At 40.9% G+C, this 23,569-nt stretch overlaps 1 protein-coding gene across 2 annotated transcripts in view; it reads left to right on the top strand.

Moving 5' to 3' along the window:
- Sqor (sulfide quinone oxidoreductase) overlaps positions 1–23,569 on the top strand; it is a 47,360-nt gene that overhangs the window by 12,057 nt on the left and 11,734 nt on the right. For both annotated transcript variants that reach the window (XM_047540339.1, XM_047540340.1), the window contains exons 2-6: positions 9,689–9,939; positions 12,330–12,500; positions 17,825–17,878; positions 21,004–21,198; positions 22,808–23,017. In XM_047540339.1, coding sequence (XP_047396295.1) covers positions 9,706–9,939; positions 12,330–12,500; positions 17,825–17,878; positions 21,004–21,198; positions 22,808–23,017 — 864 coding nt within the window. In that variant the 5' untranslated portion in view covers positions 9,689–9,705. The remainder of the gene's footprint in view (positions 1–9,688; positions 9,940–12,329; positions 12,501–17,824; positions 17,879–21,003; positions 21,199–22,807; positions 23,018–23,569) is intronic.

The raw sequence follows: 23,569 nt of genomic DNA, 5'->3' as shown, positions 1-23,569 counted from the left end.
GGTCTCATCAAGTTGTTTAGGGCCTCACTAAGTTGCTGAGGCTGGCTTTGAACCTGTGATCCTCTTGAGTACCTGAGATTACAGCATATTCCACTGAGCCTGGCTTATTCTTTCATAAAGATACTCTTATACACTGGCATAGCTAAATGTTATTTAATTTGTACACTTTAGTTCAGGAAATAAATTCTTTAAGTAAAAATATAGTTTGTGTTTCCTGATTTTCAGTTCTGAAATTTTAGCCACTGCTTAAGTTCAGTATGTGTAAAAAAAGATCAATTTGCCCATATATGTATATTTGCAGAAAACTCATTCCTTAAACACCCTTCTGAGCACTTCTGCTGATGCCACTTCTTTATCAAGGTTAAGTGGATAAGAGAGATGTGAAGATTTTCATTGTTGGGGAAGATAGTTCAAGTTTCCATAGGGCAGATCTTAGGGTGTGACAAAGTCAAGGAAGGCCAGGTGCCACATTCTTCCAGAGTGATTACTGAATTAAAAAAAATCAAAGTGTAGCTATGTTATTTATTTGCAAAAACTTGGCCCGATCACCCACAAAATTACAACATTCTTCAGTAGCATGCAATTAAATTGCTTTCTAAATGCCACCTGACAGTTCAGCAGATATGTAAAGAGAAGGAGCAGAGCAGAAATTTGTTAAACATGTAAAATCTTCCATCTGACTGAACAGTTGGCACATGCATTTTAATGTAGGTGTATTAAAATGCACCCTGGATTTGTTTTAATCGGGTATGGCAAGGTCCACAGATCAGGAGATGACTGTCATGAAAGAACAAATAGAAGGCCCAACACGCCATGTAGGGCCATATGGGGAAGCACCTGAATAGGTCAGGAGGTAGGAAAAGTGAAGGAAAAGTGTGGGCTTTTGTCATGGCTTTTGTGATACAGGGGGAAAAGGCTGACCAGGTTTGGAATTGGCTGGTTGGAATAATTAGTAAACTCTTAAGTACAGAGGCTCCCCCTAATTGTTTGATGTCTGGCCCTGGGTTGATTAGGGTTGAGGAGGTATAAGAGGTATAAGAGGCAGGTAAAGGAGGTAGATCCCAGTATGGGCTCTGGATTGACTGGTTTACATATCAAAGGTGTGCTGCAGGCAAGTGTTTACTGTCTCCAGGAGTTAGCTAGGCCTGGGAAGGACGCTCTCTCTGGAATTATTAGCAAGGTCCCAAAATATCAAACCATCATAAATGCAGAAAAATATAAACCATACATCTGATTGTTAATACCAGAACTCAAAATATCTCCAGGAAAAGCACGTACCAGCTGTCTTCCTGGTTTCAATGCAGTACCCTTGACAAGTGCCATGAGCAGTTCTGCACAAGCTATCTGCAAGTGCATCAGATTGAGGTGAAATCATGTGAAGGAACTATAGCCTTCGTAGGATAATGTTTGACATTTTCTTGGCACTTGAAGTAATAATAAACCAGTGACAGTAACAATTTCCTTCTTGAGATTTTTCTGGATTTAGATCTGCCCTTCTATAAATAAGGGGGTGTGATTATGTGTCAATTCCAGTGGGCCATAGAGTGCTCAGGCATTTGATTTAACAGTGTCTGGGTTAGTCTATGAGGGTGTTTCTAGATGACATGAACATTTTAATTCGTAGACTGGATAAAGCAGATTGTCCTTCCTATTGTGAGTGGGGCTTGTCCAATCCATTGAACAAAGTAGAAGAAAAAGGTTAACCCTCCCATGAATGAGAGAGAATCCTTCCTGCCAGAGTGTCTTGAGCGAGAATATTGCTCTCCTGCCTTGGGACTCAGTTGGAACATTGACTTCTCCTGCCCTGAGCTGGCCTTTGGACTGGAACTATACCACAGGCTTTCCTGGACTCTGGCTTGTTGATTGTAGATCTTGTTGGCCTCTATAATCACGTGAGCCAATTCCCAGAAGTGTCCTCCATATATTAGTTAAGGTGATAATGTTTATTTTGGTTCCTCCCCTCATTCCTTTCAACCTTCTTCAATAGAATCTTGGTTTTAATTTCCATTGACTATGTGACCTGTAGGATATAACTGGTTTCCTTCAGCCTCACTTTTCCAGGTGTAAATTGGGAATAATATCTACTGTGAATTGCTTGCTAGCTGCTGCTAATATCTACACTGCTGCTGCAAAGGGCATTCAGAAAAATATGCTTTGTATGAAAAAATCTCATCCTAGCTCTGGCCCTGCTGCTGATATCGTGTGTCTTCAAAGATCATCTTGTGCTCTGAGCTTCAGTTTCTAAGTGTTTATCAAGAACTTCATTGTTGGTCAGGGGTGGGCCCTGTGCAATTTAAATCTCTCTGCATATACATAGGAAGGGTGATTTTTAAGTTGGGTTGCTATTCTTTGTGTTGCTATTCTTTGTGTTGCTCTTATCTTAAAATCACTTGAAGTATATCCAGAACATTTCAGTGACTAAAGAGCAAAGTTAATGTCCACTCTGCTATTAGGTTTCTTGTTTTTTGCTTTTTCATCATTCATTTTAGTTTTTTTGTGAAAACTTTGAAATATATACAAAAATTGACTACCACAAGGAACACCCATTTATCTCCACCAGTTGGTTTCAAATTATTATTAACTCATGACCCATTTTGTTTCATCTTCACCTCTACCAATTTCCAAATACTGTAATATTTTTGAGCAAACTTCAAATTATTTTGACCATAAGAATCTCAGTATTTATTTCTAAAAGGTAAGTACTCTTAAAAATTGTATCAATAGCTGGGCATGGTTCTCCATTATTCAAGTATTAGAAACTTAATCCCCAATGCAACAGTGTTGAAAGGTAAGACCTTTAAGAGGTGATTAGGTCATGAATGGATTCATGTCATTATCATTACATTCATGTCATGTCATTAGAGGTGCATGCCTGTAACCCCAGTGGCTCAGGAGGCTGAGGCAGGAGGATGGCTAGTTCAAAGCCAGCCTCAGCAATTCAGTGAGGCCCTAAGTAACTCAGTGAGACTCTGTCTCAAAATAAAATATGAAAAGGGCTGAGGATGTGGCTCAGTGGTTGAGCGCCCCTGGGTTCAATCCCTGGTACCAAAAAAAAAAAAAAAAAAAAAAAAAAAATATATATATATATATATATATATATATATATATATATATATATCTCAATACTATTTTTGCATTTCACACCATCCTCTTAAAAAACTTAATTTTCTTCATTTTGATTTATTTAGTAAGCTAAAATTTTAGACCATTTATTCCCCTTTCACCTCATTCCTTGGGGTACAAATAAGCTATTTTAAGTTTGAATGAAAATGAAATTCTACCAGTGGGCATTTTTCTGAATTGTTGAAGAGTCAGTTAGAATTAAACTCTGTCAATTAGTGATGTAATTGTCTTAGTTTGTATTGTACTGCTATAGCAGAATACCTAAGACTGGGTAATTTATAGAGAACAGAGATTAGGTATAAGGTCCTATGTCCGATGAGGGTCTTCTTACTGCATGACAACATAGTAGGAAGCATCACATGGCAAGAAAGAGTAAAATAAGGTCAAATTCACTTTAATAACAAATCTACTTCATGATAATGACATGAATCCATTCATGACCTAATCACCTCTTAAAGGTCTTACCTTCAACACTGTTGCATTGGGGATTAAGTTTCTAATACTTGAATAATGGAGAACATATTTATATCATAATGGTGACCTTAAGCAAGTTCTCTCATCCTACTCTGTCTCAGTTTTTCATCTATACAATGGGGATACCATTTATAGAGTTGTGAGTCTCTGAGGTAGTATAAATACACCTAATAAATAATCAGTGTGAGCTACTATTATTATTATGAGAGTTTTGCCCCACTTTTTCCTATCAAATCCTGTTTAGTGGAAAAACTTTGAGAGATATGACTAATGACAGCCTTAGGACTGACTAAATTAAATGGGCTGGAAGGCCCATATGGGAAGGACTAGTCCTGGAAGAGCAGTTTTCCAGAGTCTCTCTATCTGGGCAACTGGGCAAGATAAAGCTCGCTTGTGCCTAGACACTGGAGCCCATAGGGATCAGGACCATTGGAACTCAACTAGCAGCTCAGTGCCCAGGTCTGTGAGATGACAGGGTGAGTGGCGAGAGCTGGAGGCTATTTGTCATCTGTTTTACTCTTTGGTTTTGGAAGTGATCTACAAAAGTGATCTGTTAAAGGTTGGCCTTGAACCAGGTATGGTGGTGTATGCCTGTAGTTTCAGCTACTCAGGAGACTACAAGCACTCAAGTGATGATCACTTGAGTCTATCAGTTTGAGACCAGCCCATGCAACACAGTGAGACCCTGTTCCCCACTAAAACAAACAAACAAACAAACACCCAATCCAAACCAAAACAACACAACACAACTAAAGAGTTGGCCCTGTGGTTACTGAAACTAGAGTGGGGCCTAGACACTTGAGATAAAACAGTAGACTTGAGATAAAACAGATCTATATTGAACCACACACTCTCCTCAAAAGCAAAATAGCAAAAGAATTGGCTACAAGATTTCTGATTGGTGGATCTTTCATTAAGAAAGATGCTCTGAATAACCCTTGCTTAGATGCCCAGCTCTGTTGGAATTCAGCCTGCTGTCCTGGCTGCTCACAACCCAGTGAATGGTGTGTCACATGACACAAGATTAGGGCGCTTTTGACACAGGCTGTCCACATTGTTTATTCAGGAAGGGCCTACTGTGCACTGTACAGACCAGACCCTGGAGCCGGGCAATAAGTGATATAAATGGGAAGGACCCAGGCGACTGCCTAACCTTTCCATCGTAGGAGTCTTCCTTCACTTATGATGTAGATATAGCAAAGTATTTACTTTGCTTCTTTAAGGGAGGCACTAAAATGATTTAGGATTAATTGAAAGATTTTTATCTAACTTAAAAGCATTACATTATTTAATTTTAAAATATATTGCATGCGCCACTTGTTAAATGAAAGTTAAATTTGGCTTATGTAATAATGTTTTAAAGTGTGTGTTTCACATTTTAAAAATATAGGGATAAAGTGACTGAAACTTTCTATTCTTTATCTTATTTATTTATTTATATTTATTTTTTAATCTTTTTATTTATTTATTTATTTTACCCAGGCTAGTTTGAACTAGTGGGCTGAAGTGATCCTCCTGCCTCAGCCTCTGGAGTAGTTGCGACTACAGGCATGCAGCACCATGACTGGTCTTATTTCTTAAACAAGAATATAGGTTCCTGGGATGACTGAGAAGTCATATTAAATTCATACTTCTTCCTTGTTTTTGTTGACAGAGGGTTTCTATTTCTTCTCTGCTGATTTCTGGGTCAGATTTGGCCTTCCTCTTTCTTTTGGTTAAGATCCTGTGGCTGTCACTTCCATAAATGTCTGTTTTTTGGGTTGTTGCTGTAGACTTGCTTTAGGTTAATGTCAGAAATTCTTGTTGGTTCCTGAGTGATGCTTTCTGACACTACTTCTAACAGAAAATGTCCGTTTTGTTTCCCTAACACCTACCATATCCCCAGTACCAACAGTTCAATTCAATTTTGACATTAACTCCAGGAGTTAGTATAGATCCCATATGTTCAAAACTTAGTCCCACAAGACTGCTCCCTGCTTCAGGCACTTTCCACAAATGAGGCCCCAGGCAACCACACTTGGGTCTGATCAACACAAATTCAGGGTTTCCTATGATCCCCCTCAGGTTGATAATTAGCTAAATAACTCCCAGAACACAGGAAAACACTTACGTTTCCTGGTTTATGATAAAGGGCACAACTCAGGAACGGCCAAAAGGGAGGAATACAAGGGGCACAGAGCTTCTCTACCCTCCCTGAGCACCCTACACTCTTAGTATCTTCGTGTGTTCACCAACCTGGAAGCTCACAGAATCTCATTCGTTGTTCAAGAGTTTTAGTAGAACTGAGACCGCAGTGCCCCTTCCTGCTGAGGGTCAAGGGCAGGCTCAAACTTCCAACCTTCTAATCACAACCACAGGTTTGATTTTTCTGACCACCATCCCCATCCTAAAGTTATCTAGGGGTTCTACCCTGAGTCACCTAAATAGCATAAAGTTTCAAGGGTTTTAGGAGTTTCATATTATGAACGGTGAATGACTACCAAATTTGTTTTTATTATACTACAGTTCCAAAATGGGATATTAAAATATGATTACAGGCATTTTTGCCCTGGATTATTCTTTGTCTTTGATGTTGTATCATGCTTTGTCTTCTCCACAAATTTTACTAGATTATGGAACCTGGGTTTTCTGATCTGGATTTTTAGATAATGTTATGTTGTCAGTTGAGATTTAGGGGTGTTTTGAAACTTGAGGTGTTTATTCTAAAGCATTTGTGGTTTTGAGGTTGTTTATAGCGAAAAAGTGAAATCTGACCGCAAAGACTAGGGCCCTCTGCTTGATGGCTGATAATAATGAAGCTGATAAAATAGGTACCAAGTACTTTGTGTTTATACTGAAAGAATAGGCTGAAAGAACAAGCCTTCTTGACTTAGTGAGGGAAATGTTTGTGTAAATTTCAAGAGAAGACTGAGGTCAAATAACCTCAGCTGGAGTAGCTGGAAACCAGAAACTCAGCCAGGCCTCCTCCTACACTGACTTTTATTATTATATATTGTTATTATTTGAACAAAACAGAACAACAACAACAACAACAAAAACAAAAACAAAAAACTCCTTCCATAGGGCTAAGTAATGTCAGGATCATGGAAAAATGTTTTCCTTTTTCTGAGAAGTGAGGAGTTTTGCTGTGGTTCTGTCATTCTGTGAGTGTGCAGAGAGAAAGGCAGTAATTGCTGACTGTGTATTTACCATAAAATACCTTCTTTGTTCCCTACCAAACAGCAATATCCTATTTGGTGATTCCCTCCATTCTTCAATCTAAAAGAAAAAAAAAAACTATTTGAATAATTTTCAAAAGTTACAATGTGGGGTTCATTAAAGAAAACTTGAAAAGTACACACCAAGAAGAGGATACAGGTCCTTTGTACTTATACGAAACCATTGCTAACATTTCAGCATCAGTATCATGAAAACTGGTTACTCTTTTCTGGAAAGTTGTGGATAATATCTTCCCCCCACTTAATAGCATCACACAAGCATTGCTTTGTTGTTGTTTGTGTTAGTCCACTTTCCGTCATTATGAAAATACCTGAGATAATCAATTTGAAGGAGGCAAGATTTATTTTGACTCATGCTTTCAGTTCATGGTTGTTGACCTTTTTTCTTTGAGCCTATAGTGAGCAGCACATTACAGTGGGAGCAGGTAGAGAAGGTCTGTTCCCCTCATGGCAGCCAGGAAACAAAGGGAGCATGGAAGGCTGTGGGGTTCCACCATCCCCTTCAATATCCCCAATAACCTAATCCTTCCCTTAGGCCCCACTTCCTATATGTTTTACCACCTCCCAACAGTGCCACAGGCTGGGGACCAAGCCTTCAACACATGGGCCTTTGGGAGACATTTAAGATCCAGACGGTAACATTGTTGATGTATAATTGTCCTGGAGATCACAGAAGCAGTATAGCGTGTTGGTTTAAAGTAGAGCCTCGGATACCAAAGTGCCTGGACTTGACCTTGAGAGAGTTACTTAAGTGCTGCCTGCCTCAGTTTTACATCTGTGAAATGAGATGATAATGGCAACACACTCCCAGGTAAAAAGCTATGTAAAGGACTTACATGTTACTTATTATCATTGAAATAAATCTTTCATTATCATAAATATACTTACAAAGTTGAAAGTCTTATAACATACAGAAAAGTGGGAGAAATAAAAATCACTCATTATTATAAAATTCAGAGAGAAACACTGTTAAGGTTTTGGAGTTTGTTTTTTTATACAGCATTTCCTTTTAGAGAGTTGAGATAATATTGTATTTCCATTTGTATCCTGAGCGTAAGTGTTTTATATACTCTGTAAACATAATTTTAAAAGATTACATGCATCATCTCATGTAATCATACTTTACTTGAACTTTCCCCAGTATTTTGACATTTAGATGACTCTTTGTTCCCATGTTAAATTGACATAATCAGAGATAACCTCAGTTAAAACAGTCAGAGACCAGAGTGGAGCCTGCAACAGTTAGAGACCAGAGTGGAGCCTGCAGTTGTTGTTTTAGTTCCAAGATGTATCCAGGACTAATCCACAAACCAGTTAACAGAAGGGTGACCATATTATGAATAAGTGTGTGAGAAATATTTTTATAACAGTTTTTTTTTAATTCATTAGTATTAGAGGTTATTTCCTTAGACTAGATCCCCAGGATCAGAAATGCGGGGTCAAAGGATGATAAATGTTATTTTCTGGAAGGTTGTATTGATGTTAGATATAGAGCAACAGTGTCTAATCCTGCCCCACTCTCTGTGGACCTCCAAAGCTCCTCCCTTCACACCTTCCTGCCCCAGCTCTGGGTCACTTCTCAGATCTGAAATATTGAGGAATAGTTGGCATCAGGGGTGCCAAAACTCTGAACTTGAGTTAATTCTAATTTAAATTAGCACCCTTGACTCCTCCTCACCTCTCCCTGCTACTGAACCCTTTCTTCTCCCTTTCATTACTCTTTCCCCTCTCAGCTTCCTCTAATCCCCTTGTGCAGCCTTCCTTTTCTCCAATCATGGAGGATATGATGGAATTAAGTTGTCCCCATTAAGAAGTTAGTGACCTTAGTAGCTAGAATCCTTGTTCCTCAGTGGAGTATTTGCATTTTAATAAAGGGTTCAAGGAGTAGTGTTGAACTCAAATGACTGAACATAATGGTGACATCTGGGCACTATAGTACCCAGAGAGGGTGATGTCTTGGGTTATACAAATTGTACAAGTCTGTGGTATCCTAGATGTAAGGCCAGTGCCATGGATGGGGTGAAGCGAAGGCCAGTCTCTGAGAAGCCTCAATTTCCTCTTTGCCAAAGCACTAACTTCAGAATAGAAATACGTTTTCCTAAAGGTAAAATGGGTCTCTCGGAGGAACTATTAAGGAGAAATTGTTTACTGAATTGGAAATAATAAAAGACTGGTCAGCAGCATGTGCAGACTCTTTACATAAAATATAACTTTATGATACCAGGCAGGGCTCCTTTTATGGCTTTTTTTTTTTATCATCTGGTTGAAATTGCTAAAGGCGTGGAGGGCTTTTGCTTATGCATCTGTAGCCAGTGATTTGATTAAATTGCATGTCCCTGGGAAAGCAGAGCCAGGAGGTCTCTGCATGGGACTGAGGCCCTGATTAGCATGCTCAGACCTCAAAGTGGCAGAAGGTGGGTTACTTGATGGACTATTTCTCTTTCAGCAAGGTCACAGGTACCTTTTAAGGCAGGGAGTGCTCTAGGTCGCTATTTGTGGACTTGCACATTTGTTTTAATGGGTTGAAAAGTCAAAGAGTGTGCGAGAGGAGAATGGACACAATCAGATAAACTCCAGGTTTTACAGATGGACTGGGATGGGTAGAGACAAGTTCTTAGAAGATATTAAATGGTAGGTTATACTTCATGCAAACACAGCCCTAGTTGGCCTGAAAGTAGGAGGAAGGGAAAGTAGCGAATTGTTAGTTTTTAATTGTGTGAGCTCTGAAGGCTTCAGAACCCCAGTTAGAGGGGAGAGTGGTCTTGAGAGGAGATGGGGGGTACCTGCAGAGGCTGGCCAGACATCAGCCTTCCCTTGCTCTGTACCAGAGTGGTCTTTCTTTGACTCTCACTGCCTCGTCTCTTCCCTTCTAGCCTGATCCAGCCTGGTGATGGCCCCACTGGTCACAGTGGTGTCCAGCCCCCGTGCCCGGCTCTTTGCCTGCTTCCTCAGGCTGGGCGCTCAGCAGACTGGCTCTCTCCAGCTGCATGTGGGGGCCAACTGTGCAGCCAAGAACCACTATGAGGTGCTGGTCCTTGGTGGGGGCAGTGGTGGGATCACCATGGCCTCCCGCATGAAGAGGAAAGTGGGTGCAGAGAATGTGGCCATCGTTGAGCCCAGCGAGGTAAGTCTCTCCTTTTGAGTACACTGTGTGTGTCTGTGTGTGTGTGCACGTTAGGAGTACGGGTGAGACTTTCAGGCACAGGCCTGTGTGTCTTCATGTTACTGTTTCTTCTCCTGGTTATAAAACACAGCCTATCTGAAAGGACTGGGAGAAAGTGGAGGGAGGGAGAGAGTGAGGACAGATCTCTTGGCTTTTTGTGTTCTCTTCTGACGTAGTTCCTTAGGGCTGCCATAACAAATGACTACAAACCAGGTGACTCAGGCAGCAGATATGTATTCTCTCACAGCTCTCAGAAGTCCCAGACCAAACTATTGACAGGGTCACACTCCCTTTGAAGGTTGGGTGGGAAAGCTGGGCAGGGGAATTTATCCCACGCTCCCCTCCTAGCTTCTGGTGGTTGGTGGCAGTTCTTACCACTCTTGTGGCTTATAGATGCACCACTCCATTCTCTTGCTCACCTTCACACAAAGTTCTCTGTGTCCCTGTGTCTTCTCACAATAAGGAATCCAGTTATTGATTCAGGGTGCAGTCTATCCAAGTCTGGCTTTTATGTGATTACAGCTGTGAAAACTCTTTCCAAATAAGGTCATGTTCACTGGAACTGGGGTTAGGACTCTAACATACCTTTTTGGGAGACACGCTTCAACCCATGGTACCCTCCCACCCCAACCTCCTGTTCAGAGGAAAATCAATTGCCATTGTACTTTACTATCTCTGTTGCTGTCTGGAGAAGGGAGGGTGTGGAGGCCTCTGGAAAGCTGTCAATGAGTTTGAGAAATTTAAGTGTAAGTGGATTATAAACGGATTATAAGGGAGAGAAGGAAGTTGCTATTAGGAAGGAAGATCAAGTGAGGCAATGTTCCATGAAAAACATTTTAAGATTGTACAAAAGTTTCAGAAAAATATTTAGCATTTTGGCTGTTTGCACAACGTTTCCCAAGGAACTGGGTGTGCACCAGCTGGTATCTCTGTTCTTGGGAAAAAGCAGAATGGGTCCACGACCTGCTCTGAGGGGAAGGGTAGGATGGAAAGGCAGTTCTTCTTCAGATGTCTCCCCAACCAGGAATAAGGCTATCCAGACCCATGGTGGGAGAGAAGACTAGGGGATGCTCTCTGTTACTTTCATTTTTAAAGTCACTTCAGTTCAGGGACACCACTTTAAGTAACAGTAGTCTGGGAGCTGTATCAGGTGACTGTTCTCTGCTGCATGCTGTCTGGTAGCTAATCCCTGCCTGGTCTCCCAGTGCTTCTCTTTGTAATTAGACAGGCTCCCCTGGGGACTGGATACACTCAGCAGCCAGAATCATGCCTGTCTTGCCTCTCAAGGAAGTACAGTGCAGGAGCCCTTGAAGCTGCCAGTGGTTTAGGCTTTTAAGCATCCTCCCTTCTGTGTCTGGTTGAGTGATTGCTAGAACTGATGTTTGTGGTCTAAAAAAAAATCTGAGCTTGTATTTTTGTTACTCTTCTTGTTCATGATGGACTTGAAATTGAGGTGTTCTTACAATTGGATACCTCTGTCATCCTCCTCCTTGATCACACTCATTACTGGTTGTAGGGAGATTGTAATCATTTTGTGTCCTCTTCACCTCCCTGTGGGTGTTGGCTGCTCTGGCCAGCCAGTCTGAAGCATTTTAGCAATATTAAAAACTCTTTGTCACCTGGTCCACCCCATGAATATGAATCCTCAGAAGCCATTAAATCAATCTGCCCTTTGCCCCTGAATCTAGAACTTTCACAACTAACTTAGACCAAGATTGGACCCTCTGAAACAAGAGGATTCCAGAAAATAGTGAAAATTTGGGCTTGCGTTGCACTGTGGGACAGCATCTAGCACCTATTGACTTGGAGTGTAAAACCTCTGAGAAAGGAGAACAGGGGCTAATCTGAAGTGTCTGCAGTGCTCCATGGGCTTGGGGAACACAGTTTGAAGTTAGTGAAGTTTCAAGGCTCCCCAGAAGTGGCCCAGACTTGGCATTGTCTCCACATATTTTTCAGGAAGCATGTGTAGGCTTCTGGGCTTAATTTTTCTATATATTTGTGCACATAAATGTATCATAATGTGTGTCCATTTGTGTGTGTGCGTGTGTACATATTAAACACCAAGTCATACCTTAGCAATGAATAATACAGTGGTCATTAAAGATAGCTTATGCCTTTTTCATGATCTTGAATGAATTTTTGTGTTGGGTGACTATCCTTCATAGTTTAACATAATAGAATATAGAAACAGGGCAGAACTAACATTCTGGACTAAAAAACTAACTTTTTAAATACAGTGCTCTAAAGATCAGGAGGGAGTAATTGAGAGAGTCTTGCTCCAAAACCTTTAAACAAAGACCCTTTAGGTCAGGCTCATATTGAAATAACTGTCCAAATGCTTTATTTCTCAGAGACATTTCTACCAGCCAATTTGGACACTGGTGGGTGCTGGTGCCAAACAGTTGTCCTCCTCTGGTCGTCCCACAGCAAGTGTGATTCCATCTGGTGTAGAGTGGGTCAAAGCTAGAGTGGCTGAGCTAAACCCAGACAAGAACTGCATCCACACCGACAACGGCGAGGAGGTAACCTTCAGGGACCTTTGGATTTTGTTTTTGTTAATCTGAGGTCTTATATGAATGCACAACCATTTTCAAACTGGACAGTTTCCTGGTGAAAGAGTGGCATATGTGTACATGTGTCATGTATGTGTGGGTTCCGAACACTGCACAAGGTGGTAAGATGTGTGACAAATGAAGAAGAGATGGAGGGACTGAGTGATGTTAATTTAATAAATAAACTACTAAGACGAGTATTTGTTGAACATCTGCTGTGTAGCCTATTGATTAGTATAGTATCTTGCATCTGAGTGCTTATTGAACAAATGCTATTGCTATATGTTAAAAGAGCAGGCCCCTCCTTCCTTCTCTTTCTTTTGAAGTAGTTGACTTTTCTACTTGACACCTGGCCTGCCAGAGGAAAGGGATGTTGGGAAATACTCGTTCCGTGTCCACCAGGGGGCATGTTTCCAGGGGAGTCCTGTCTGTGACTCAGGTTTATGCCAGGACTGAGAATTGTTGCTGCCAGAACTTGAGGCTCACGATCACTATTTAGGAGTCTCCTCCTTCCCACACCACCCAAGAATCAAAACTTCTCAGCAACTGCTGCTCTGATTGAGGAGGGTGGTGAGACTATAGGCGACAAATCCATCTGCAACTTCGTGTCCGCCTTCTGCGGCTGAGCCCAGAACAGCTGCAGGCAGCCAGCCAGGATGCTCTGTTTCAGTCTCCTGTGGTCCTTGGGCTCCTAGGGTGTTATTGACCTTTATATCTGTACCTTCTCCCTTTAAATTGGGGCCTGGCATTTTCAGAGTTGTAGAATCTAAAAGCTGGTGAGAATCAAAGGTTTTGAATCCAACCCTTCCCTCTTAGCAAGGATTCGTTTGCTCCACGCATTCTTAAGCTTTCCTTGGGTCATGCATCAATCTTTAGGAGTACCTGGTAAAAGCCCTCGGTAGAAAAACACACGTGTAACCAATTTGCATTTAATTTCAACAAGTTCAGAGATTCTCTGGAGCCTTTCCCTGAACCTTGATTAGGAGGAGTAGCTGCCTTATGGCATTCATGATCCAAGGCTCTCTGGCTTCCATTAGTCATTCCACAAATATTTATTAAACATCTAGAACAAGCTAGGCACAGTTTTAAGCATTGGGAATACATGAGTGAACAAAAAGACAAAAATCCTGACTATCCTAAAATTTTTTATCTGAGTGTGAGGAGGACATAATAAATAAGTATAATGAATAATAGACAAAATAAATAAATTATATACTATGTTAGAATGTGTTGAGAATTATTGAAAAAAAATGGAGCTGAGTTATTGGATTGGAGCCCATGGGTGTGGGGGTTGAATTTAAAACAAATTTTAACCCTCTTCATGTTTTCAGACAGGTAGATTATGTGAAGTTCTTCTGCCTTTGCCAGGTCAACATCTACCTTCCTGTGATTTTTTTCCCTTGTTCTTTCTTGGACCCCTGGGGTATTATTGTCCTTAATATCTTGCTACCTTTATAATACCTTTCTTACTCCTTGGTCTGTAGTGTGTGAGAAAAAGCCTTCTTTCTTTTCTGTGCAGAAACCCTTCAACTCTGTGAGGATGGCTGTTATATTCTGTGTGAATTTTCTCTGCAGGTAGACTTCTCCCCTGTCCCCATGTCTCTTGGCTTTTCCTTACCTTTCATGGTTTCTGGTCCCCTCAGTCCCCTCTTTACCCTGCCAGGGACATCATCTGGCTTGTTAATGACCCTGTGAACCAGTAGCCTAGAAGAGAAGGAAACTCCACAGAAGAGCCCAGAATGGAGTGGGATTGTTCTCTCCCACAATCAGGTGCTGCCTAAGCTGCCTTTGCCCTTTCAGTGACAATGACCACAGTGCTGATTCATGCTGAGCTTGAGGCCAGTTCACATCTCTGGGTCCTTTCCACATGACCCACTGTGAAGTCAGGCCTCTCCCATCCTAGAAGAGCGCAGTTGTCATTGATTTTACCTAAAAGCAGGCAGGTACATATACACATATAAGTAAATATATATATGTGTATGTAGTTATTTTAGTTAAAAATTTAAATGTATAAAAAAGCTTTAAATGTATAAAAACTTTTTCATGTGTCAGTGGTTCAGGACTTCTTTATTTTCTTGTCTCCAGGAGGTCAGACGGAATTACCCAAGATTCTCAGTGCCAGTCTCCTGGTCACAGGAGGCTCTCTTGTGTAACTCATATCGCCCTTGGTTCAGCAGAGCCTGCCTCATTGAATAGACCCCTCTGCACCCTCTGTGGTTTGGCTCACGTTCCTCTTAGGACTGTGGATTTGTCTCTTGAGACTGAGAGCACATGTTAGTGTTCTCACAGCTGTGCCCTACTTGTTGCTCCCAAGGTTCAGACACCTAGTCAAGTTGTAAGGTCTTATTTTAAGGTGGGGGAAGAAGATGGTGCAATGTGGGGTAATTTTCTTCCAGGATTTTATTAAGCAAAACTATTTCATAGACAGACAGTCTCAGAAAAAGACAAAGACAAAGCATCTCCTGTGAGATATCATCTTCTTATTTGAGTTCATCCTGCCAACCTGTTGAGATCTTTTGGATTTATGATTCTGTCACCCAATTAGCAAATTTTCCTAGCTGTTACCCACAGATGGCTTTATTTGAAGTTTTAATTTGATAATATGTCCCTAGAGAACTTATTTTAGATTGCATAAATTAATCAACATTCTTTAGCAAATATTATTCAATTTACCAGTCATTCCATTCTTAGTTTACACTTTTCTTATCTTATCCACTAGGTGAAAGACTGAATTGAAAGAACCATGGAAACCCAGCCTCTGTGTCTCTGACTCTTCCCCAACCCAGTGATCTGTTTGGAACAGGTCTTACAGGCGCTGTGTGGACTTGCTCCTTCTCCGGACTCTACCTGGTTTTATTCTCTTCATTGTTCCTGCTGCATTGGCCTCTCATTTCCTTAATTGCCTCTGCCTCTTTCTTACCCCAGGACATTGAGCTTCCCCCTCTACCCCTAACTAACACCTACTCAGTTTTAGCTTAGAAATGACCTCTTGGACCTTCCTTGACCTATTAGAATAGATCAAGGTCTCCCTTATCATTTGATCATAGCATTCTGTGATTTAGTAATTATCTGATAATCTTCTCTTTCCCACTAGACTTCTTTTTCTCTGGAGAGCAGATACTGTGTCAGTCTTATTCATTCATCATTGTACACTCAGGACCTAGCACACTATTTGGCACATGGAAGGTGCTCAGTTAATATTTGTGAGCAAACAGTGTTTCTGTTTCTTCATTTGTAAAACGGAAATAGTAATATCTACCTTACTGGCTTATTTTCAGTCTTAAATGGATAGAAACATGGAAAGCACTTAGAACAGTACTGTGCACAGGGTGAATGCTCAAGGACTTTTATTACTTTAAAAAGAATGCAAGAAAACTGAAAGAGGAAATATTTCCTGAGTGTGTACTGTATGCCAGCACAGTCTTGATTGCTGACTGAAAGCAGGCGGATCATCTCTGAGCACTTGTTGGTATTCTTCTTTCTAAATTACCACGAGGCATCTATTTAGTAGACAAACTTGGAATTTTGCAAAGGATTAGCAGTTTATTTACTGAATTCTTGGTGTCAGGATTGACCTCCCCCAGCCTGAATGAGGTGAGGAAACTTGCCCATATTCAGCTTTCTAGTGAGGTCCAAACTGTTCTCTGTAATTGCTCCAAAGTTTTGACCACAAGCTTTTGCAATTCCTTAGGGTTTAGGTCATCTGGCCCAGAAACTTGAACTCATTCATAAGCCTTGAAGCTTTTTTTTTTTTTTTTTTTTTTTTTTTTTGTTATTGTTCTCTTACTGTCGAGGGCTTGTTCTCCCTTAATGATTCCATGTCTCCCCATTCCTCCATAATCTTAAGGTTGTCTGTTCCTAGTCCTTGGAAATAATCACTGTTACACTCTAATAAATTTATCAAGGTAAGCACAATTAACAGTGTTCCTATATTTCATCTCTAAATTATCACCCCCAGGTCCCAGGCCTCCTCTCCCTCACATGCCCTGCTGACTTCACAGTTCAGTCAGCCGTTCGATGGGCCTTCTTCAGTACTAAGGATTTCAAGGCACCAGTTGTCTATGGATAGGAAGAGCATATGGAGGAAGGTGCTCGTATCACCTGTCTGTTCTGATAAATTGTAATTTGTGCAAGTGACTTAAATCATCCATCCATCTATCCATCTAATAAACATTCCTGAGTTCCTCACTTTAATTTAGTGACTGCTAGATTCTAGCAATATATGGAATAGAAGTAAAGCTTTTCCTCTAGTAACGTTCTATGTAGTGGGAAGGATTGGACTCCTGTGTTTCATTATGAGTACTATAACATCATGCATGCTGCACTAAGGGAACCCCAGGAGGGGTCAGTGGCAAGGGTTACTAAGTCATAGGAAAGCTTGGTGACCTCAGAGCTGAATCTCCTGGATTCTAGGGCAGGATCTCTTCAGCCACTTTTTCCCTTTGGCTTCCCAGATGAACCTGAGTATTCTTGGGCCTTGGAGCCTCTTTCTTTATCCAGGCATTTGCTCAGCCTGCTGACTTTGCTTTTCCACTTGGTACAAGATCATGATAGTCACCACCTATTTCTCCTTGCCAGGCTTCCAAGCCCCATTGTAATCATCCTCCAACTCTAGTTTTTTAGGCATGTTCTTATGCTTTTCATCCTTCTTACATACTTTCTGGTCTCAACCTGTTTTCTCCCTGATCCTAAACCTGCATTTTCATCATAATGTTTATGTGTATTATTATCTTCCTAATGAATAATCACACACCTTTATTTGAAGAGGGGACTTTTTCATATATAGATCATTAAGTAAGAACAAGAACACTATATCACATCCTTTTCAATGATTCTCAAAATAGCAGTTTACCTTTTATGATATTGGTCCAATTCATATGACAGCTCAGATTCACACATTATCTTTAGATTTACATAAAGTCGATTGCCTTTTAAGATTAGGAAGTCATTCTCCCACCCCTAAATATAAAAAAGTATTAATATAAGCATTGCACAAATAAGTGTAACCTCTATTATTTTTCAGTTTTGTAAAACCTAGGTGGGATTTCTGGGGTTAGGCAGGTTACACGTATTTGTGAAGCAGTGAGGTTTGAGGCCACAGATGAGGGGCAGGATGGCCAGCCAGAGTGAGCATCCCTCCCTGCCAACCCTGAGCACCACCATCTGCCCCAAGACATTCACAGTGACAAATGGAAACACGGTGCTGACCACACACATCTGGGGCCAGAGTCATTCCTGGAGCTGCTGCCTTTTGAGGCCTGGTCTAAAACAACATCTTTTTTTTTGTGTTGCAGATATTCTACAAGTATCTTATTATTGCTCTCGGAATCCAGCTGGACTATGAGAAGGTACTGTTTGAAATTGTTGCTGTGTTACAGTGTCCTACTTATGCCAAGATCAAACACTGCATTGGGTTGCTTTGTATTCATTTTTAACAAGAAAGAAGTTCTAAGGAAGCCTCTCCTAGTTTTATTTCTCAGTGGTCCTTTTATGGTGTAAAAAGTCTTCTCTAAGATTTTGTCAATGATAACAATGTGCTTTTTGATTGCCCTGTTGCCAAATAGCAGCCATGTCCACACTTGTGGGACTGAGTTTGCTGTATTAAAGATTAAATTGTACATTGAAAGTAAGAGTTAGATTATGAATTCTTAAGCAGACTTTAAGGGCAAAACACCAGCAGTTAGTCTGTCAGCTGCTCGAAGGACATCTGGGTTTTGTTTCACAGAGGCTGGATTTTTTTATATGAAACTACAACATAGTATAAACACTACCCTAGAAGGTCCTTAGGTCTCTACTCTGTGAGCTTGGGAACCAGATGCCAAGAGTTGTGAGATTCAAATTTATTTTTCCAAGATGTTATGTAGTAAGTCAGCAATTGCTATGATTTCCAGAGATTGTTGGGGACTGTGGGTAAATAGTTGAAACACATAAGCATCGGTCACAAGGTGTGGGAATGAGATACCACAAGGGTCTCATCTGAGGTGGCTCATGAAGGGTCTCTGAAGTAAAAACCTGAATCATTCCATGTGCAGGATGGGGGTGGTAAAAATACCCTGGGGCATGTCATGCAAAGGTTTGGAGAAACCAATGGTGAGAATGTTGCAGGTCATGGTGCCATGGATCATGTGTCTCATATAATGACGGACAATCTATGGAGTAGACTGTGTGGAGAAAAGTGTCAATTACAACTACTTTTGGGAGGTCATGCCTCCCCCAAAGCCCTATAGTATTGACTTAGCAAAGGCTGCACATCTCTATGGTACTGGTTCCCTACTGGCTCCCAGTGCCTTGTGAGGAGAACTGAAGAGACTGGTGCTGAGAGTTCTTAGCTATTTTGAAGCAACCATTATTGCGGAATCTCTACAATGTGCCAGGAACCATGATAGAAATCTGATACTGACTCTTTACAACTTTGTGTGAAGGAGATATTATTATCTTTATGTAAAAGATGAGGAAGCTGAAGGTAAGAGAATGCAAGTAACTTAGCCATGCTGGCTTGCTACTTGGCACTCTTTGATGACAGTAGAAAAGTACTCAGGTTAGTGTAAGCCAGAAAGGAAGGGGGAGTTGTTTGATAAAAATATCGAGATGTCTATGGAACTCCAGGACAGGAATGTGGTGGGCCTCTGATCAGGGTTGAATCTTCAGTCTGGGTTCTCTTGGGCCTAGACAACCTCTCTCTGTGCATCGGTCTCTGCCTCTTTCTCATGCCAGCTTCACTGGGTGTCTGTGGCAGGAAGTCTTGCTTTCTGGTCTGCTCTGTGTGACAGGACAGTCCTCAGCTTCCCAGGGCACAGACTGTTCAGCCAGAGGGCAGTCCCATCTTATCTCTCTGCTGACTCTTACTCCTTCCCTCTCCTCCCTGCTTGGCATCTCTCTGCTTCAGAGTTTCCAGGAAGCAACTCTGATGGATGAGGGGTCATAAACAATCATTTATGACATGGTCTTCCTGAAAGGAATTTGGTTACAACTTTATAACATCTTTTCCCTTAATAACAGCTTCATACCAGAGAAAAATAATGAAGGTGATAAGAGTTTGGTTGTATAATTATCTTTTGGATAGTGGGTTTTGCTTTGGATTCAGGAGGTGTGGCAGTCTGGTGGGAAGACCCCTAGGTGGGTGGTCAGAGGTCTTGCTGTCTAGTTTCTAAGATTCTGGGTATGTCTCTCAGCCTTGCTCTGCTTCAGTTTTCTCATCTGTTCTATGGGATGTTTTCTACCTCCCTCAGAGGTATAGTGTTTGGTGAATATCCAATGTTAGCATAGATATGATACTTTGTAAGCATTAAAACATGAGATGATTTCATAATCATTATAGTTGTTACTATTATTGAGACTGCTAATGTTATTATCATCTAAACTGTAACAGGAATGATCAGTAACAAAGGAATAGTTACTCTTGACATTGAATGTGGATAAGTAAAGAATGCAGGCCGCGGATGAAGGATACTGTTTCCTTGAGATCCGAAGGTATATGGAGTGACCAGTCCATTTTGATGACTGTTTCTTGATGGTTGAGGTTGAACCTGCCCTTGCTGAGAATGGGTGTTTAAGTCTGTCTAACTCAATCTGTGACATCTTCATGGCAGTCTATGAACCCTGTAACATTCAGGATAAGTATCTAGTTAATCTTATTGGCAGTAATAAACTTAACATTTATGCACTGACCACGTGCGTGTCATTTTCCTAAGCCCTTTGGGAATGCATAGTCTCATATATTCTTACCAGCAACCCTTTGGAGCAGGTATTTTTATCCCCATTTTACAAATGTTAATTGTAAAAGCTTGTCAAACTTCATTGTGCCTCAGAATCACCTGGAAGGTCTAGGGTGGGGCCTGATAATCTGCATGTCTAGCAAGTTCCCAGGTGGTGCTGGTGCTGTTGGTCTTTGAGTCCGATTGGCTTAGAAATATTGGATAATTTATTCAGGGGAACAATACTAGTAATTGGAAATCTAGGATTCAGATCAGGTCTGTAGGATTCCAAAGTCCATGCTTTATAAGTCAGTTACCTGACTTTATTGCCTTTACCTTTACCAAGTATTTGATCTGATACAACCTGAGGGAGGGTAATTTAAGTTTGGGCTTATAGACAATATAAATGAATGGCTCTTGGTCCTGCCTGTCCTCCTTCTTCCCAGTAAGGTGATTGGTTCTTTTTAAAGGAAGTGTGACTGTTATCCTGCCTTTACTCTGAAGGTGGAAGAGTTGCATTCAAATCAAATCACTGTCCCAAGGCCAGGGAGGTAGAGGTTTCCTGCAGGCTGGACCCATTCTGCAGTTCAACAGGTGACTTTAGGTACCAAGATTCTGGTCTGAGAACTCTCATTTACCTGCCTGCTCCACCTGTGTGAGTCCTGGGGGTTAATAATAATAGAATATTTGAATATTTGTAGAAATGGCAGAGAACAAGGACTCGAAAGGTATTTGTACTTCTGTTTAAAAATATTTTTTTTCTATGTGATTGGTTGCAGATTAAAGGCCTACCTGAAGGTTTTGCTTACCCCAAAATAGGGTCCAATTATTCAGTTAAGACTGTAGAGAAGACATGGAAAGCTCTGCAGGACTTCACGGAGGGCAATGCCATCTTTACCTTCCCAAATACTCCAGTGAAGTGTGCTGGAGCCCCTCAGAAGATAATGTATTTATCAGAAGCCTACTTCAGAAAGGTAAGCTTCCTCTTCAGTACAGAGGGGAGGGGCAGACGGTGCAAATACAGTGACCACCACAAGTCTGTTTTTTGTCCCTATCATAGAACCTTTTTTATTTCTAAATTTTTATTACATATGTACAGAATTGTATAATTTTAAGTTTACAAAAAAAGGGAATAATCACTCATAATCCATTTGCTGTAATAAAGCTCCTGTCATCAGTTTGACATGTCCTTCCAGAGGTTTTTACAACAGGCTTTTAAAGAATATTATTACCATCATACGGTACCAACCAATTCATTTGTATCACATGCTATTAATTTTTATGACATAGTTTTTAATATGTGTATAAAAGTCCACGGAGGAACTATATTAGAGATTGTTTAAACACTTCCATATCTGTAATTAGACAATTAATTGTAAATTATTCATTTTTCTATATCATACTATCCTCAAATGCTTCCAAGTCAGGTTCAAGGTTTTGAATTTTTCTTGCTCTTGATATGCATTTTTGCAAATATAATAGGCAAATGTCAATTTTAAAGGCAAACAAATGTTCAAATGGAACTTTGAACCTTTGTGGATAGATTTTGGGTGGAGGAAGCTTTCTCAGCATTCTCCAGACACCCTTTGTGTAGGGTCAGGTGTCTGCAGCTCAAGTATGTCTGGCATGAGATTGTGAGGACAGCTGTTCTCACCCATGTGCCCATGTCTGAGACAGGACATTTGGGTCATCAAAATGTGGCCTGAACGAAGACACTGGTAGGACTCAAAGCAGCCTGTGGTTCTATAAAGGGACCCATGTGGAGAAGGGGTACGGAATCTGGGACTGAAGATTTGTTGAATATGCACTTGGGACTTGGCACTGGTCAGGACTCACCTGAGTTCTGTAAACTGCCAACAACCCTGTAGGGTGGGGAATTAAGAGATAGCTCCAGTTATCATTTTTGACTCTGAGAAAGTTTATTTTGGACCATAAGGGGTTGACACAATCTTTTGAGGTTCTTACCCATTTATCTTCTTCATATGGTGAGATCCAGGTAAGCAAGTTCTAAAAGGAGTGAAATAAATGAAAGGGCAGGAAACCAGCTATTTCTTCCATCCTGGGAGTTCCCTTTGTAAAACTCTTTTCTCCCAAGTCTTGGATGTCCTGAGAGGAAGGTTCTCTCTCAGGTGCCATGAGACCTTAGCGTTTGTGAGAATACTAGCCTCTTCAGAGCACCAAGGCCATAGGAACTGTTTTGGTCACTGTTATTCCCTCAGCAGCTATGGCAGTACCCGGCTAATTGTAGGACTTCAGTAAATACTTATTGAATGATGGGATATGTGAGTATATGAATAAACAGTTCAGCTCTAACCTTTCTTTTCCTGTACTTGACCTTCGCCTCTAACCTTTGCTAGAACAAACCTTTAACTCATGGATGTATTTAGTTGTTATGTCATGGACAGAAAATAAAAAGGAGGCATTGGATCAACCCTCACCTCACCCTACCAAAGAATAGTGATGTAAAGATGCAAAAAAGCTGACAAATTTTCTTCTGAGGGTTTTAATTCTTGTCTGGGTTAAAATATATATGGCTAAAATATGCTCTGGTATTGGTTGTTTTTCTTCTTTTATTTTTCTTAGACTGGAAAGCGATCCAAGGCCAATATAATTTTTAACACTTCTCTTGGAGCAATTTTTGGGGTTAAGAAGTATGCAGATGCCCTGCAGGAGATTATTCAGGAGAGGAACCTCACTGTTAACTACAAGCAAAACCTCATTGAAGTCCGAGCTGATAAACAAGAGGCTGTTTTTGAGAACCTGGATAAACCTGGAGAGACCCAAGTGCTTTCAGTGAGTGTCAAGGCCAAGCTGCTGCCTATCATCTTGTCTGCTGACCTAAGGGTGGATGCAGACTCCCATGTCCCTGTCTACCATCATCATGTGCCAGGGAAGGCTGGTTAAAATGAGCACTTGAGGGTATTGATTGGGTGAGAGTTGGGAAGAACAAGTTGGAAGAGGCTGTGTCAGTGGGAGGCAAAGAGGGTTTATCTACTGGTGGCAAGTGAACTTTTGTCCCATTTCTTTGACCCTACTTTTGGTACCACATCACTGGAAGCAGCCAAAAATATTGCAGCATTCCAGTTATTGACTAGAGAGTTGAGGGAGGGTTTCCTGAAATGCAGGACACGGTGATTGTCTCAGTTTGTGGCCTGTGAGAAGTAGCCCTTCTTGTGAGCAGGAAGCAACACTGTGGGTAGTTCAAGAATAATAGGGGTGTCTTTCCCCTGTGGAAGGGGATGTTTGTTAATGTCTTCCACTTGTGCATAAAAGTCAGCACTTAGTCATTCTTGAAGTATCTGGCAGAGCTATCACCTTTTCTGGAAAGATCTTGTTTTTGTTGTA

The sequence above is a fragment of the Sciurus carolinensis genome, chromosome 2 (genome assembly GCF_902686445.1).
Source record: "Sciurus carolinensis chromosome 2, mSciCar1.2, whole genome shotgun sequence".
In the NCBI taxonomy this organism is placed as follows: domain Eukaryota; kingdom Metazoa; phylum Chordata; class Mammalia; order Rodentia; family Sciuridae; genus Sciurus; species Sciurus carolinensis.
Note: the sequence above shows the minus strand (reverse complement) of the source record. Positions and strands in the feature narration are given on the sequence as shown.